At 38.9% G+C, this 17,553-nt stretch overlaps 1 protein-coding gene and 1 long non-coding RNA gene across 2 annotated transcripts in view; one reads left to right on the forward strand and one right to left on the reverse strand.

Moving 5' to 3' along the window:
- LOC107855405 (D-aminoacyl-tRNA deacylase) overlaps positions 1-17,553 on the reverse strand; it is a 28,073-nt gene that overhangs the window by 297 nt on the left and 10,223 nt on the right. Inside the window, exons 5-8 of the mRNA XM_016700412.2 lie at positions 16,514-16,566; positions 15,894-15,949; positions 1,570-1,644; positions 117-302 (exon numbers count right to left, since the gene is read on the reverse strand). Coding sequence (XP_016555898.1) covers positions 117-302; positions 1,570-1,644; positions 15,894-15,949; positions 16,514-16,566 — 370 coding nt within the window. The remainder of the gene's footprint in view (positions 1-116; positions 303-1,569; positions 1,645-15,893; positions 15,950-16,513; positions 16,567-17,553) is intronic.
- LOC124899334 lies at positions 302-17,331 on the forward strand. The gene is made up of 2 exons (XR_007056762.1): positions 302-1,081; positions 16,672-17,331. It is a non-coding gene; the product is annotated as an uncharacterized LOC124899334 (long non-coding RNA).

Raw genomic sequence — 17,553 nt, forward strand, 5'->3', positions numbered from 1 at the left:
AATCAGCATTCCATGATCCAACGATCCTACGAACATTTTTTTAGTTGATAGTATATTATGTTTAGTACAAATTCTTTGCTCAATTTTGATGCGTTATTTTCTCAAAGAGAAGTTACTTGTTATCGAGATGTGCTACTACTTCTCCTTGAGGAAAAGCTGCTCTAGTAGTGTCAAAAGCAACTCTGATTGCTTGTTTCCAGGTTCCACCGACTTCCAAGTTGGCCTGTGCTTTGGATGGACCAGGGTCCTCCATTGGTAACGAATATCCAGCAAGGAGGTGTCCAACCCAAACTCCATCTTTCCTGCATAATTCACATGATCACACTCAGAAAACAAACTCATGCAAACCAAGCTACGAGTCTTCGTCAAGAAATTGATGCTTGGCTTTGTTCGTTACATTAAAACGAGTTGAAAAGAAACGTTAAACTATTACTGAAGTGCATATCTGCTCAATTTCGCATGCTTTAAGGGTATATCTGGCCCTTTTAGGGTAATCAGAGGCACCAGTTAAATTAAGGGCATATTTGGACCAGCCATTGAACGGTAAGGGCATATGTGAGCTGAACAACTAAAAAAAGCATGCCAGCTCGATTTTGAATACTTCAAGAGCACATTTGACCCTTTTCCCATCAATAAAGGATGATTCATACTACATTTCGATAGTCGCTGGAAACAGTTCAAGGAGAAGCCTCCGGCTCGTAGTGTGGTGCTGGTACAAAGAGTAATCAAAAGATGCTTCAGCATACGATTCATGTTTGAGAAGAGCTCAGTCAGGTTTGCTGATCTCAATGAACCAGCTCAGCTTGAAGAAGCAACCCCATCACCAGTTGGTTTACTTGGTTATGGTAATATTCACAAGGAGACTATTAAATCAAATCCAGCATTTGTGGTGTTGCCAAGAGAAGCCAGATGGAACTCCCCATCATACAAGGCCTAGTTTCTCTTTAACCAGCCTCTAGGTTGACAACATTAAAGGTAAAAAGAGGGACTGATTCTCTTCTATATACGAGACAGGTAATAATACCTGTGAAACATGCAGAGTGTTCAAGATGGTACGTCAACTGTTTCCATCGTTCTGCAGGTAACTTTAGTCGTTAAAAGTAGCTTGACTCCAGTACCTCATAGTTCTTCACACAAGTTCCCTACACCTTGCCACCTCTCTTTATCTCCGCGAGGGGAAGAGGGAATTATCTTTCTTTTTATTAAAAAGATATTTAGGGATTACGGAGACCAGAGAACACAATGAAGTAATTTCAACAAATCTGCCGCTTACTATACTTGTGCTGAATATATACAACACAACAGCTTTCTCTAACATTTACTTGAACTGCCATATTAGTAACCTGAAATGTTCCTCCTAGAATCATCCAACTTTAATTAATATTAAAATATATGAAAACAAAGATTTTGATGGTAGCAATCAAAGGTCATACATCTGAACTTCGTATTTGATGCTATAATTACAGTTCTGCTTACTTGATACCATGATTAAAGTTCTCATGCAGAATATCTGTTTATTTGCTCATTATTCTGAATCACAATTTCAGGGGACTGAGACTAGGAACTTACCGAACTATATCCATATGCCGCGGTACATAATGTCCCCCACCAATTCCTAGGAGGATCTTTTGCTGATTACCACTTCTGCATTTTATTGACAGTAGATAATTAGGTTGGAGAAAGATCAGAAGTTAATATTATAATCAAGCGAAAACAATCACTCTTCGTTCTTGTTTTTTTCCCAGTTGAAGTACATGATATGTGTTTCACGGGATCACTCTGTAGACATTGAAATTTTGTGGACGCTACAAATAAAGTTCAATTTTTGTTAGAGTTCTTGGGGCTACTTTACCCTAACTCCAGCTTGGTGGCTACTCTACCTAAACCCTAAATTACGCCTATATAAAGGGGGCAAATATCCCTTTGGAGCATCTCCAAGATCCCAAATAACCCACAAATTCATGAGATTTTCATAAATCTCGAATATCTCTAGATAATTCCATAAACTCATGGAATACCACAAAGGGATCAAAACCCTCACTTTTTGATAATCAAATCAATTTATCAAGAAGATCGACAAATCCTCCTTTCATGGAGATCAAATCCAAATATTCCTATGTTCGAGAAATACGCCACTAATAGCCCTCGAATTTTGGAGGAATCCATATCAAATCCAAATATGTCTACGTTCGAAAAATACGCCATTAGAATTATGGAGAAATTCATATCCAAATCTTTCTACATTCGAGAAATACGCTACTGACGGCCCTCGAATTAAGGAGAAAATCAAGAGAGAAGAATCAAGGGAGAAACAGATTTGTACCCACATCGTTTATCAATAAAATAGTTGTTTCTTCATATTTTATTGTCGTTGAAGTTTATTTTTCATGAATTAAATTATGTTGGAAACAAATTCTGGCACGCCTAGTGGGACGATCTCTGCCTCTCATCTCAACTTTTCCAACTTCAAAGTTCAACAACACTGAAATGACTTCCAAGAAGGTCAACTCTCTATCAACTGCTTCCAAGTCTGCTGATTCAAAGTTCGCTGCTGAAGTAGAAAGCATCCTTGGTGTTACTTTCGGAAGCTTGGGAGCTGTCACAAGGAGCAAGACAGGCTAGGTAGGACAACAAACACATCCAGTGTCGTCCATGCCAACTTCAGTTTTTGGATCTTCAACCCCAAAAGGAATGAAGTCCAATGCAAGTGCTTCGGAAGGAGGAAGCAGTGTGGCGGAATTGCTTAAGAAGACTCTAACTCTACTTGAGCATTCTGGTTCCAAATACTCTGGCGCAAAGAGCGATGGTCGTTCAACAAACGCATCATCTCCACTTACACCGCATAAGCTGAGCACTTCGAAGATCAACTTATGCGACAATCCGTGTTACTCTGTCTCCAGTGATCATGCAAGCAATGGTTACTGATGCCTCGTCTATGGAGGAGCAGCTTGCGAATTTGACAAAGGAAATTGAGGGTCTGACCAAATATGTTTAGAATCAACATGCTCGGATTGAAAAGATAGTGGATAGGATGGAGGGCCTGATAGATGAAGAGTCTAGCCATGCACCTGAAAAATCTCCAGAGGCTCACGAGATAGAACATCATGTGAAACAAACACCACCAACTAAAGAGGTACAAGTTTCTTATGAGGGAATGATCCGGATTAAGCAATTGAAGGGACCCTCAAAGACAAGTATGATGTTGTCACCAAGTCTTCCCTTACGTATGCCAAGCCCTACACTGTGAGAATTGATAGCCTCAAAATGTCTGCCGGCTATCAACCCCCCAAATTTCAACAATTTGAGGGCAAAGGGAACCCAAAACAGCATGTTGCACACTTTGTTGAGACACGTAATAATGCTGGAACTTACGTTGACTATCTTGTCAAACAGTTTGTCCGTTCCCTAAAGGGAAACACCTTTGATTGGTATACGGACCTTGAGCCTAACTCCATCGATAGTTGGGAGCAATTGGAGCATGAGTTCCTGAATCGCTTTTATAGCACAAGGCGTACGGTGAGCACGGTAGAACTCACAAATACTCGGCAAATAAAAGACGAATCAGTCATTGACTTCATCAATCGATGGAGAAATGCTAGCCTAAACTGCAAAGATAGGCTCAGCGAAACTTTTGCAATAGAGATGTGCATCCACGGAATGCACTGGGAGCTCCTTTATATCTTGCAAGGCATTAAGCCAAAATCTTTTGAAGAGTTAGCTACGTGAGCTCATGATATGGAGTTGAGCATGTCTTCGGCCGGAAAAAGAGTAGCGCCTATCCATGACCCTCGAAGGGAAAGCATAAGCAGGAACCCAAAAGATGGGGCAAGTTTGTTCCTAAAAATGATAACAAAGAATCCATGAATGTGGACGTCTCTTGTCAAGGTCACCACGAAGGTGAGCAAAAAGCAAAGCGTGAAAACGACTTCTCGAGCACGTCCAAATCAAAAGTTGACTTTAAAGGAGATGGAAGAAAAAGAATACCCCTTCCTTGATTCAGATGTGGCCGAGATTTTTTATGAGCTTCTTGAGCATAAGCTCATTGATCTACCAGAGATGAAGCGGCCCGATGAAGCTGGAAGGACCAATGACTCGAATTATTGCAAGTATCATAGGCTTGTGGATCACCCTCTGAAAAAGTGTTTTATCTTTAAAGACAAAGTCATGCAATTAGCAAACAAGAAGAAGATCTTCCCCGATGATGAGACGGCCAGTTCTCATTAAATCTCAATCACTTTTGGCTCGCTCGATCCGGTCCAAATATGTGTCAAAGAGCATAATGAGAGATTATTAGAGCATGACAAGTCTTCAGTTGGCGAAGGCGATGATGAGGGTTGGACTCTAATGACCAGGCGTAGACGCAAGAAGACGAGTCCATGAAAGGAGTCTTCCGAGCAACCAACTAGGAGGAGGATGGTAAGGAAATCAATGAAACAAAGGTTGGTCGAGCTTCTGAAAAAAACGAGGGTAATAGAGCTTCAACACCAGTAACCACGACATCCAGTGACTTTGAAGGAATTGTTACCAAGTTGGTTCCGTGTAAAGACTTCTCAAGTCAACCTTGAGGCATCTTGTTTTAATACTGCCAAAGAGGGGGCAAAGGGTGAAAATATACCCATAGAAGTTCCTTCATCTTCTGAACAGCTTGCTAAAACTCTTTGCCAAGAGGCACATGTATGTGATACAAAAATCACATTCACAAATAACGATCTTCTACTTGGAGGGCTTGGAGGAGCCCTAGAAAATCGTCCCTTATACATGGTAGGTCAAGTGCTAGGAAAGAAGATAAATAGAATCTGGATTGATGAGGGATCCGGAGTCAACATCCTGCCTATCTGCACAATGAAGGAACTTGGAATTGCGACTAACGAACTGGACGAAAGCCATATAATGATCCAAGGCTTTAACCAAGGTGGCCAGAGGGCCATAAGATCTGTCAAGTTGGGGATTTGTATGGATGATTTTCGATCAAATGTGTTGATGCATGTGATCGATGCCAAAATTTCATACAATATATTGCTTGGTAAGCCTTGAGTGCACGAGAATAAAATTATCAAGAGAATAAAATTATCTCGTCCTCTTACTATTAATGCTTAAAGTACCTCGAAGGCGGAGTGGAAAGAAAGATAGTAGCTGATGATAAGCCATTCACTGAAGCTGAATCACTCTTTGTCGATGCAAAATTCTACTTGAAGAACTATGTCGTGAATGAGAAAAGGGTTGATGTCACCAAGACCAAGTGTGATGATCTTGCAGCCAAGAAAGTCGTGGTAACTGTTGAAAAAGTCGCCACCAAGAAACCTCTCTCCACTTCAAATAAAGATAATGTGCTAAAGGGGCTTACTTTACCTATCAAGAAGATTGACGCAATAAATCCATCCTCAAGGCTACTTGGAGAGGCTGTGGCTCAAAACCCGCCACAAGATATGACGCTTTGAGATCAAATCCAAATGTTCCTATGTTCGAGAAATACGCCACTAACGGCCCTCGAATTACAGAGAAATTCATATCAAATCCAAATATGCCTACGCTCGAGCAATACGCCACTAATGACCCTCGAATTACGGAGAAAATCAAAAGAGAAATTCATATCAAATCCAAATATGCCTACGTTCAAGAAATACGCTACTGACAGCCCTCGAATTACGCAGAAAATCAAGAGAGAAGAATCAAGGGAGAAACAGATTTGTACCCACATCGTTTATCAATAAAGTTGTTGTTTCTTCATATTTTTATTTGTGGTTGAAATTAATTTTCCATAAATTAAATTATGTTGGAAACAACTACCAAAACCAAACCTTCCATATTCACTAAAAAAATAAACGCTAGAAATTGATGTCTCAGGCAGGGAATTCCAAAGCCTGCAGTTTGGAGCATAGATCTGCCAACCATGCAATTGTCAAGTTTGCAAATCGAAAGCTTTAATCTTTAAGGCTTCCAAACTGAAGTTTCAAGTCTAAACCGGTTGTGAGACAAAGACGTGAATCTCCAGTAGTCAACAAATTGGAAGAGAAAGCCACAATTTAGTACTACAATATAAGCACATCAAAATAAGCAAGCAATTTGTGAAGTTGAAATTCAAAAGGAATATTAAGAGAAATGTGCAATATAAAGAGGAGCTTCTATTACAACTAATAGATCCAACTACTCAATAAAAGGCTAAAATAAAGCGACAAGAAAGTTTGAAGAAAAGGAAACATCTCTTAAGTCTAATCTAGACATAACTTGTAATTGATTAAGTCTTGGCGCATAACTTCCAGATGCTCTTTCCTCTAATCTACACCATTTGATAAGTCTGCGTCAAAGCTTGCATCGAATTCCTTAGCTGCAACAGAAGCCTCTAGCTTTGCTTCTTGGGCTTCGTTCTCAGCTTCCGTTAAAAGACTTTCCAAAACCTGCGCCTTTCTATACAATTCTTTTATCTTCTTCTTCATATTATGCAGTGATTGCTGAATGGAGGATGTTGCTCTAACCTGCTCGTCCTCTTCAAGCATGACATTTGAGAGGCGTTCCCCTGCTACGAAGAATAATTCTGCTCTTGCGGCTTCCTTATTTATATCATGAAGCATCGATCGTGTTTGGTCACATAAAGTAGCAAGGTCAAAGAAGAAGTGCAACAACTTTCTCAATGGGGAAATATCCATGTCCTTACAATCCATCTTCTTGATGATTACTTGGACTTCATCTTTAAGGGAAGAAGCGTAATCAACATCGCACTTAGAAAACTTGCCTTGAATTACGGTCCAAAGAGAGGAGACATAGTTTTTCTGAGCATCTAGGATAGCCTTCTTTCCATCAAATATCAACATAACAGCTAATGGGGGCTTACAAGTGTCAGAATCCAAGGTTGCTTTAACCTTGTTACAAGAAACATAAGTTGGCCCTTCTCGTGTTTTAGCTGTGGAAGGTGGTTCCATAAGATCAGGACCAGATACAAACTCATCACTATCATGTGACCCTTCACGCTGCAAGGCTGTAATATTAGTCGGCTGTAAAATGCACCCTTACTTTTATATGGATAGTGAGAATGCCCCAGCATTGGAGATGAGCTACTTTATAAGTATTCGTTTCAGCTATCTCACACTTAGATATAGAAACTCATTTATCATTGAGTCATATAGTCCACACCGCTTCAGTCGACAGTTTGGATTTTATCAGAATATTCCGAGCATCATGAAGAATGACATTAGCACTGCCTCTTTAGAAAAAGGACCAACATTTTGGAGGATTTGCACATTGAGCCGATCATCCTCACAAGCAACTTTTCCTTCAATTTTGCCTGATGTAGGCGAGTTCTTTGGAACTGACTATCAGACTTGGTGGAAAAAGACTCATGGAGATTTCCTTGATCAACCTACAGACTTAGGTGAACATTGTTGGGTCGACTACCGTCACACATTTGGGGAATTCTGATGAAGTACCTGTAAATGAGGCCCTTATCACTGATGTTCCTCCTTCGGATGCCAAGTTGCCAAATCAACATGAAAATGAGAGATCTCACACGCCGCCGGTGGTATACGAGGGCAAGACTCTTACTCAAACTACTCATGTCTCTAAAAGGTGATCCCAAGATGAAGGTGAAAGTAGTAGTAGAGATCGTTGCAGGAAAAGAGTAAAGGTACATTTCGACGATGCGAGAGGTATTAGTCCACCGGTGATTGAAATTCGTGATGACACGGATAATCCTTTGAGGACTATATCAGCTCTTGTCGAGTAGGTATGTTTAAGACATCTATTTTACCAAGTGTACCTTAATGACCCCCTTTTTTATTAATCCCTTTTTTTGTTCTGATGCAGCCGACTAATATTACAGCCTTGCAGCGTGAAGGGTCACATACTAGTGATGATTCTGTATCTGGTCCAGATCTGATGGAACCACGACTGCTAGAATTTATTGGACAATAAAATTCTCGAGACCGAAAATAATAATCAAAACAAGAAAAATACTGCAACAATCGATTTATTGATCTTAATGGGAGTGTTACAATCACTATGAATCCTCTGAGTTGCCTTTTCAACTATAAATTCAAGGACTTCGTGCTTAATCTTAAACTTGATGGATTTGATCTTAACTTGTGCTTGAATCCAAGGGCTTTGTAGCTTGTTCTTGCAGTCTTGATCTTGAATTACGAATTTGACGAACTTGATCTCAACTTGTACTTGAATTCAAGAGCCTTTGAGTTTCTTCTTGAATCTTGAATTTGTAAAGAAATCTGCTGCGAGCTCTCTCTTGCTTCTTGCTAGACTTGTTGGAGCCTTTTCTGAATTATGAGGCCTATTTATAGTTGTAGGAAGTGAAGAGTCATGGTAAATATGAACTTCCTTTGACCAATCAGATTTAAGTGACATGTCTTGATAAATATGAACTTCCTTTGACCAATCAGATTTAAGTGACATGACATTTTTTATGAGCTTTTAATTTACTGCATCAATTTGATATAAACCCAAGTTGTCATCAATTTGATATGTGACATGGTCCCATTGGCTCCTTCACTTGACTTGGCATGCCACGTCATTTGACATGTGGCACCAAATTGGGCCTCTAGCACATGATGACATCTTGGGTTTAGTCATTTGTAGTCCAAATTAATACGATGACATATTGGGCATGATAAAGAATGCTTAGTCATTTGTAGCCCAAATCAATGTGCTAGCCCGATAAACATTGGACTTTAATTAAATCCATACATGTTTGGACTTAAATAATTAGTCCAATTATATTAATCCTTAATATTTATTTGGGACTAATATATTTTGGAATTTAATATAATCTGAATTTCGTATGGATTTCAATTTAATAAAATTTTATTGCTCACAAATTGCCCCTTACTTCAAGACTTGTCGAGATATTTAATTTGTTTTAGACTAGAAGTACATATTGTCCATAGGTCAATCACGTATAAGTCCAAAAATAATGGGCTCACTTGTGATGGCATTTAATGCTACTATTATGGACTTTATCCTTTTGATAGCATTTAATACTACTATTATTCTTTTTTAAGTAGCACATGTGCACACCTTTGTCCTTTGCGTGGGCCCCGCTGCTATTTGATCTTTTCAAATAAAGTTGACCACATAATTTCCTCAAAATTGTTGTAGCTCATATTTAATAGAATAAAGACTCTTTTTATTTAAAGATAACCCAAGTCCTAATGGACATAAATAGCATGTGGTGTAGACTCCATCTACTTAAGTTTCCCTCTTAGACTTGAATTCCTTTTCCTATTAATTCATTATATGGATTTTTGTTTATCCGTTCCAGGCAACCTCTGCTTCCCCTTTTTTTGAACTGCATGCAACTGTTTGTCCTCTATTAGGAATCAAATTTCCTAGTATTAGTTGTACATGACTATTTAGCCACCGCCTCTTCAACCCTATAAATACCCAATATATATTTTTCTTTTTACCATGAAAAACATTAATTTGCAAGATCCTTTGGAGACACCTCTGGTCCGAACTTCAAGAATTAATATTGAGGTATTTTCTCTTATTATTTTAATCATCCCCTTTTTCTAATAATAGTCCATGCACGATTAAACTTATTGCTCAAGACAATGCCTTTCATGCAAAGACGATAATCATATGGTGCAAAGGGATAATCACTCACTCCCTACCAAAAGTAAAGTAATTTTATTGCGCATAGGGATGACTACTCGTCCCCGCCAAACGTAACTTTATGGTAATCTTACGGCGCATAAGGGATCTATTCGTACCCGCCATAAGAAAGGTAACTTTACGGCAAATAGGGATAACTACTCGTCCCTGCCATAAGAAAGGGTAACTTTATGGTAATCTTACGGTGCATAGGGATGACTACTCGTCCCCCCTATAAGAAAGGGTAACTTTATGGTAATCTTACGGCGCATAGGGATGACTACTCGTCCCCGCCATAAAAAATAACTTTATGGTAATCTTACGACGCATAGGGATGGCTACTCGTCCCCGCCATAAGAAAGGGTAACTTTATGATAATCTTACGTTGCATAGGAATGACTACTCGTCCTCGCTATAAGAAAGGTAACTTTATGGTAATCTTACGGCGCATAGGGATGACTTAGTCAAGATTCTTTTGTACCTATTATTGTACGCCATAGATTTAACCCCTCTTCTTTTCTTTGCAGTTTGAAGAGATGGTGATTTTCAAACACTACACCTCCCCTTCTACTAGATCCAAGTATCTTGTAGTCAAAACTAAAGATGGGGCCCAACAGACTCGACTTTTGACTCATACTCCGTTGTCTGGTCGGTTTGCAAGTTCGGGGCCTTCTTTCAAGAACCCATTCTCCATGACGAACTGGACTTCAATACAAACCCCTAATTTCGATCAGTCATTCAAATTGTTCTCTCTTCATGCGCCGAATCATCATCACGCAAATATCTCAACTCCACTCCTAAGCTTGGGTCGTCGTATAACATTAGGAGAGATACGATGACGCTTGAGGGAGAGTACCGTCACATTTATGGGTATTGGGAGTGGACAGAAGATATACTCGGTAGGAGCCAAGAAACTCTGAGTAAGGTACAGATTTATGATGCTGTTTATGTATCACTTTTTATTTATGATCGTAACTCAGACATATTTCAAGAATTTTGTGAAGCTTGGTGCCCCAAGACAAATACACTTCTCACATCCGTTGGGGAATTATCTATTTCTTTATGGGATTTGCATGTTCTTGGAGGCTTGCTAATTCAGAGTATTCTTTATGAAGAAGTAGTGCTTGAGGCCAAAGAACTTACAGGATTAGATGCAAAGAAGGTAAGGTATGTTTCCCAAACTTGGGAGAACCTATTTGCTTCTTTTCATAATTTGCGAGATGCTAGCCAATAAGTATCATTCAGCAATTGGATAACATATTGGTGCAAGAAACCTTCAAAGTACGGCCCTGCTCCACCGAGGCAGAAAAAGAAATTTGCTCGCCCTGAATTAACACAACCCTAGCAGGGTTTTGCCTGATACACTAAGATGGTTACATGCTGAAGAGAACGTATTTTTTGAGCTTGGGGTGAACCGCGACAAAAAAGATGATACATATTTGGCAACTTGCTTATCTTGTTGGTTGTGTGCTTTTGTTTTTCCAAGCACGAAAAGTGATTTCATTCGCCCCGGGACTTTCAAGATAGCGAGTGGGCGGATGGTTTGCAATACCGGTACTGGTTAACATTTATAGTGGACTAAACAAGATATCTTCTTTGGCACAACTCGATCAAATTAAGGTTTGTTTTCCTATTCACTATGTGTATGTTGGATTGCTTATTATTTCAGGACCCATTATCCATTTGCCAGTGAACCATCCGTTCCCACTATGATTGTATACTCTGGAGAGGGCAGTGCAAAGTATTTCGACAAAAATGATGCAAGAAAGTGTATCCATAGGGGGAGAATGTGGTTTGGACTTCTACAATGCATGACAAAATGCACCCTTACTTTTATGTGGATAGTGAGAACGCCCCAACATTGGAGACGAGCTACTTTATGAGTATTTGTTTCAGCTATCTCACACTTAGATATAGAAACTCATTTATCATTGAGCCATATAGTCCACACCGCTTCAGTCGACAGTTTGGATTTTATCAGAATATTCCGGGCATCATGAAGAAAGACATTCGCACAGCCTCTATAGAAAAAGGACAAACATTTTGGAGGATTTGCACATTGAGCCGATCATCCTCATGAGCAACTTTTCCTTCAATTTCATCTGATGTAGGCGAGTTCTTGACCATCTTAGTGTATCTGGCAAAACCCCGCTAGGGTTGTGTCAATTCGGGGCGAGCAATTTTCTTTTCCTGCCTTGGTGGAGCAGGGCCGTACTTTGAAGGTTTCTTGCACCAGAATGTTATCCAATCGCTGAATGATACTTCTTGGCTAGCATCTCTCAGATTATGAAAGGGTGCAAATAAGTACTCCCAAGTTCGGAAAACATATCTTACCTTCTTTGCATCTAATCATGTAAGTTCTTTGGCCTCAGGCACTACTTCATAAAGAATACTCTGAATTGGCAAGCCTCTAAGGACATGCAAATCCCATAAAGAAATAGATAATTCCCCGATGAATGTGAGAAATGTATGTCTTGGGGCATCAAGCTTCACAAAATTCTTGAAATATGTCTGAGTTACGATCATAAATAAAAAGTGATGCATAAACGGCATCATAAATCTGTACCTTACTCAGAGTTTCTTGGCTCCTACTGAGTATATCTTCTGTCCACTCCCAATACCCATAAATGTGACGGTACTCTCCCCAGGCGTCATCGCAGCTCCCAAACGTATCTCTCCTAATGTTATACGACGACCCAAGCTTAGGAGTGGAGTTGCGATATTTGCGTGATGATGATCTGGCGCATAAAGAGAGAACAACTTGAATGACTGATCGGAATAAGGGGTTTGTACTGAAGTCCAGTTCGTCATGGAGAATGGGTTCTTGAAAGAAGGCCCCGAACTTAAATACCGACCAGTCAAGGGAGTATGAGTCAAAAGTCGAGTCTGTTGGACCCCATCTTCAGTTTCGACTACAAGATATTTGGATCTGGTGGAAGGGGAGGTGTAGTGTCTGAAAATCACCATCTCTTCAAACTGCAAAGAAAAGAAGAAGGGTTAAATCTATTGCGTACAACAATAGGTACAAAAGAATCTTGACTAAGTCATTCCTATGCGCCGTAAGATTACCATAAAGTTACCTTTCTTATGGCGGGGAGGAGTAGTCATCCCTATGCACCATAAGATTACCATAAAGTTACCCTTTCTTATGGTGGGGACGAGTAGTCATCCCTATGCGGCGTAAGATTACCATAAAGTCTTTTTTTATGGCGGGGACGAGTAGTCATCCCTATGCACCGTAAGATTACCATAAAGTTACCCTTTCTTATGGCGGGGACGAGTAGTCATCCCTATGCGCCGTAAGATTACCATAAAGTTACCCTTTCTTATGGCGAGGATGAGTAGTCATCCCTATGCGCCGTATGATTACCATAAAGTTACCCTTTCTTATGGCGGGGACGAGTAGTCATCCCTATGCGCCATAAGATTACCATAAAGTTACCCCTTTCTAATGGCGGGGACGAGTAGTCATCCTTATGCCGTAAGATTACCATAAAGTTACCTTTGGCGGGGACGAGTAGTCATCCCTACGCGTCGTAAGATTACCATAAAATTACCTTACTTATGGTAGGGAGCGAGTGACTATCCTTTTGCACCATATGATTATCGTCTTTGCATGAAAGACATTGTCTTGAGCAACAAGTTTAATCGTGTATGAGCTATTATTAAAAAAAGGGGATGATTAAAAAAAAAAAAAAGAGAAAATACCTCAATATAAATTCTGAAGTCCGGCCTAGAGGTGTCTCCAAAGGATCTTGCAAATTGATGTTTTTCATGGTAAAAGGAAAAATATATATGGGATACTAGGAAATTTGATTCCTAGTAGAGAACAAACAGTTGCATGCAGTCCAAAAAAAAAGGGAAGTAGAGGTTGCCTGGAACGGATAAACAAAAATCTATATAATGAACAAATAGGAAAAGGAATTCAAGTCTAAGAGGGAAACTTAAGTAGCTGGGATCCACACCACATGCTATTTATGTCCATTAGGACTTGGGTTATCTAAAAAAAAAGATGAGTCTTTATTCTATTAAAAAGGAGCTACAACAATTTGAGGAAATTATGTGGTCAACTTTATTTGAAAAGACCAAATAGCAGCGGGGCCCACGGAAAGGACAAAGGTGTGCACATGTGCTACTTAAAAAAAAGAAAAAGAATAATAGTAGTATTAAATGCAACCAAAACGATAAAGTAGATAATAATAGCATTAAATGCCATCACAAGTGAGCCCATTAGTTTTGGACTTATACGTAATTGACCCATGGACAATATGTACTTCAAGTCTAGTCTCAAACAAATTAAATATCTCGACAAGTCTTGAAGTAGGGGGCAATTTGTGAGCAATGAAATTTTATTAAATTGAAATCCGTACGAAATTCGTATTATATTAAATTCCAAAACATATTAGTCCCAAATAAATATTAGGGATTAATATAATTGAACTAATTATTTAAGTCCAAACATGTATGGATTTAATTAAAGTCCAATTTTTATTGAGCTAGCACATTGATTTGGGCTACAAATGACTAAGCCCACTTTATCGAGCCCAAGATGTCATCATATTAATTTAGACTACAAATGACTAAGCCCAAGATGTCATCATGTGCTAGAGGCCCCATTTGGTGTCACATGTCAAATGACGTGGCATGCCAAGTCAAGTGAAGGAGCCAATGGGACAATGTCACATGTCAAAATGATGTAGTAAATTAAAAGCCCATAAAAAGTGTCATATCACTTAAATTCGATTGGTCAAAGAAAGTTCATATTTATCAAGACCATATCACTTAAATCTGATTGGTCAAAGGAAGTTCATATTTACCATGGCTCTTCACTTCCTACAACTATAAATAGGGGTCTCATAATTCAGAAAAGGCACCAACAAGTCTAGCAAGAAGTAAGAGAGAGCTCGTGGATCAAACGCAACAGATTTCTTTACAAATTCAAGATCAGTTCATCAAGCTTCAAGATCAAGACTTCAAGATTCAAGAAGAAGCTTAAAGACCCTTGAATTCAAGTACAAGTCGAGATCAAGTTAATCAAATCCGTAATTCAAGATCAAGACTGCAAGACTTAAGAACAAGCTACAAAGCCCTTGGATTCAAGCACAAGTCAAGATCAAATCCATCAAGTTCACCAATCAAGTTCAAGATTAAGCTCGAAACCCTTGAATTTATAGTTGAAAAGGCGAATGAGAGGATTCATAGAGATTGTAACACTCACATTGAAATCAATAAATCGATTGTTGTAGTATTTTTCTTGTTTCAATTATTATTTTCGGTCTCGAGAATTTTATTGTCCAACAAATTCTGGCACACCCAGTGGGACCAAATCTGCTCTTCATCTTTTCTCTCATAAATCAAATATGCAAATCTGTAACCGCAGGATCGTAAAGATGAAAGCGGTACTTCAAGACTCGTCTTTGAGTTTCATCAAGTTTACACTCCGACGAGCCTTGAAGTAGGGGGCATTTGTAGACATTGAAATTTTATGAACTCTACAAATAGAGTTCAATTTTTGTTAGAGTTTTTGGGAGCTACTTTACCCTAACTCTAGCTTGGTAGCCTCAATTACGCCTATATAAAGGCGACAAATATCCCTTTGGGGCATCTCCAAGATCCCAAATATCCCACAAATTCATGAGATATTCATAAATCTCGAATATCTCTAGATAATTCCATAAACTCATGGAATACCACAAAGGGATCAAAACCCCCTCTTCTTGATAATCAAATAAATTTATCAAGAATATCGACAAATCCTTCTTTTATAGAAATCAAATTCAAATATTCTTATGTTCGAGAAATACGCCACTAATAGCCCTCGAATTATGGAAGAATCCATATTAAATCCAAATATGTTTACGTTCGAGAAATACGTCATTAATGACCCTCGAATTACAGAGAAATTCATATCCAAATCTTTCTACATTCGAGAAATACACTACTGACGGCCCTCGAATTAAGGAGAAAATCAAGAGAGAAAATCAAAGGAGAAACAGATTTGTACTCACATTGTTTATCAATAAAATTGTTGTTTCTTCATATTTTATTTGTGATTGAAGTTTATTTTCCATGAATTAAATTATGTTGGAAACACACTCTCTTTTAGCTTAAATTTACTCTAGCCATGATATTGCATTTCTATACAAGAAATACAGAGCAAAGCTACACAAGTTATTATTAAGGAAACGAATGAACTTCTAGCCTCACAGATGTTCATGCGGTCTGATTCTGTAAAATGCTGGTAATGTAGAAGTAGAAATAGAAACAGTATGACCAAGATACAATTACTAGAAGTGTACCTGCTCCAATCCCCCACTGCATCTCCTCCCCCGAGGCCCAGTCCTTCCCAAACTAACTGCAAACAGCACAATTAGGGAAAATTACAAAAGATACAACAAAGATAGAATAATTCCTAGATTATTTTAGTCATGCCATCAGTTAAGCATCGAAAAAATCAGAATGCACTAGCTCCATATGATCTATCAATATTTTTATGTTTGCTCAGTAGAGATCTGACCTAAAGTTACATAGGTACAAGCTTTCGAAAGTATATGAGATATTCAAATGCAACGAGAAATATGTCAGCCCTACCAAACATTCAGCATCTTTACCCCACCTCTAAGCTCTTTCCATCAAGCGAGGATGGGAGTTGAAGAATGAGATTAAGGTATCATTATGAGGGATTCACAGAAGTTATAGAACAAATATGGAATTTAAAAAAAGAGAACTAAAAATGTTCCTCTGATTTCCGTTTCAAGTAAAAGCCCAAAATTTTAATGTATGCAACACTAAAGGGTTCAATTGGCCTGGAAGAAGTCAATCCATGATTAAGCATAAAAGAGTGTGCTTGCAACAGAGACAGATCAAAAGTTAAATGAATATTGCAAAAGAGCTTGTGCCATAAAAAAGGATACCCAACTAAGGCAATGGCTTGTGCAGCATCCTGCCTCTTCCAGTACTCCTCTGTGCTACCTACATAGTAAACAACATTTCAGCTGAATAGATTAGGAAATTGCTATGGAGAGTGTTAGCCTGATTTTAATGATGACATATACTTAACCAAAACTACTATTGCAGGTAAAAAGGAAAACCGTTCAGAAGTAGATGGAATCAAGAGAGGAAGATCTCTCAAGGATTCACGGCGAAATCTCTAGTAACAAATAAATCAACCCACAAACCACATACGGAAGCAAGTAAAATCAACGCGACAATTCGGACAAAGTCACAAAAACAGACTGGACTGTCTAGCTACACATAACTATGTACAGAAGATGAGATAGCAAATCAATTCCCTATAAGAAAGCAAACCATCAGAAGCGGCCAGAAGGATTGAAGACAAAGATGGGCATACTATCAATCAAATCTCAATCAAGGATAAAACAAATCACCTTGATTGAGAGTATACCCCTTGGTTTACCTTAGAGCAGCCTGTAAAAGATCAAAGGAATTGATCTTCAACTCGAGACGAGCAGCCGCGAAGATCTCTATATAAATAAGACCAAGTTGAATGAAGAAGCTGCGCAACTTCACTTGAGCAAAAACCAATCACTTTTTCATCTTATAAACACATTGTAATCTTTACAGTTTACTAGTGAAAAGAAAAGATAAGGAGAGAATAGGAAGCTATATGAGTAGAGGTTGTGGCCAACTATAAAGTGGAATCTGTCTAGTTTAAAGAACTCTCTGTAGTTCGCAATCTACAACATTTGTGCAATCAAGATACATTCAAGATTCTAAGGAAACCCTTGTAACCAAGGGAATTGAACTAGGCACCACAGACCCCTAGTCCTCTAGGTAATGAGCTCAACCTACCAAATGCATCATTTAGCCATCTTATATCATGGATATTGTGAAGGGGAGCCTTGGAGTAACTGGTAAAGTTATTGCCATGTGACCAGGAGGTCACGGGTTCAAGCCTTGGAAACAGCCTCTGGCAGAAATGCAAGGTAAGACTGCGTA

This window comes from Capsicum annuum, chromosome 6 (genome assembly GCF_002878395.1).
Source record: "Capsicum annuum cultivar UCD-10X-F1 chromosome 6, UCD10Xv1.1, whole genome shotgun sequence".
In the NCBI taxonomy this organism is placed as follows: domain Eukaryota; kingdom Viridiplantae; phylum Streptophyta; class Magnoliopsida; order Solanales; family Solanaceae; genus Capsicum; species Capsicum annuum.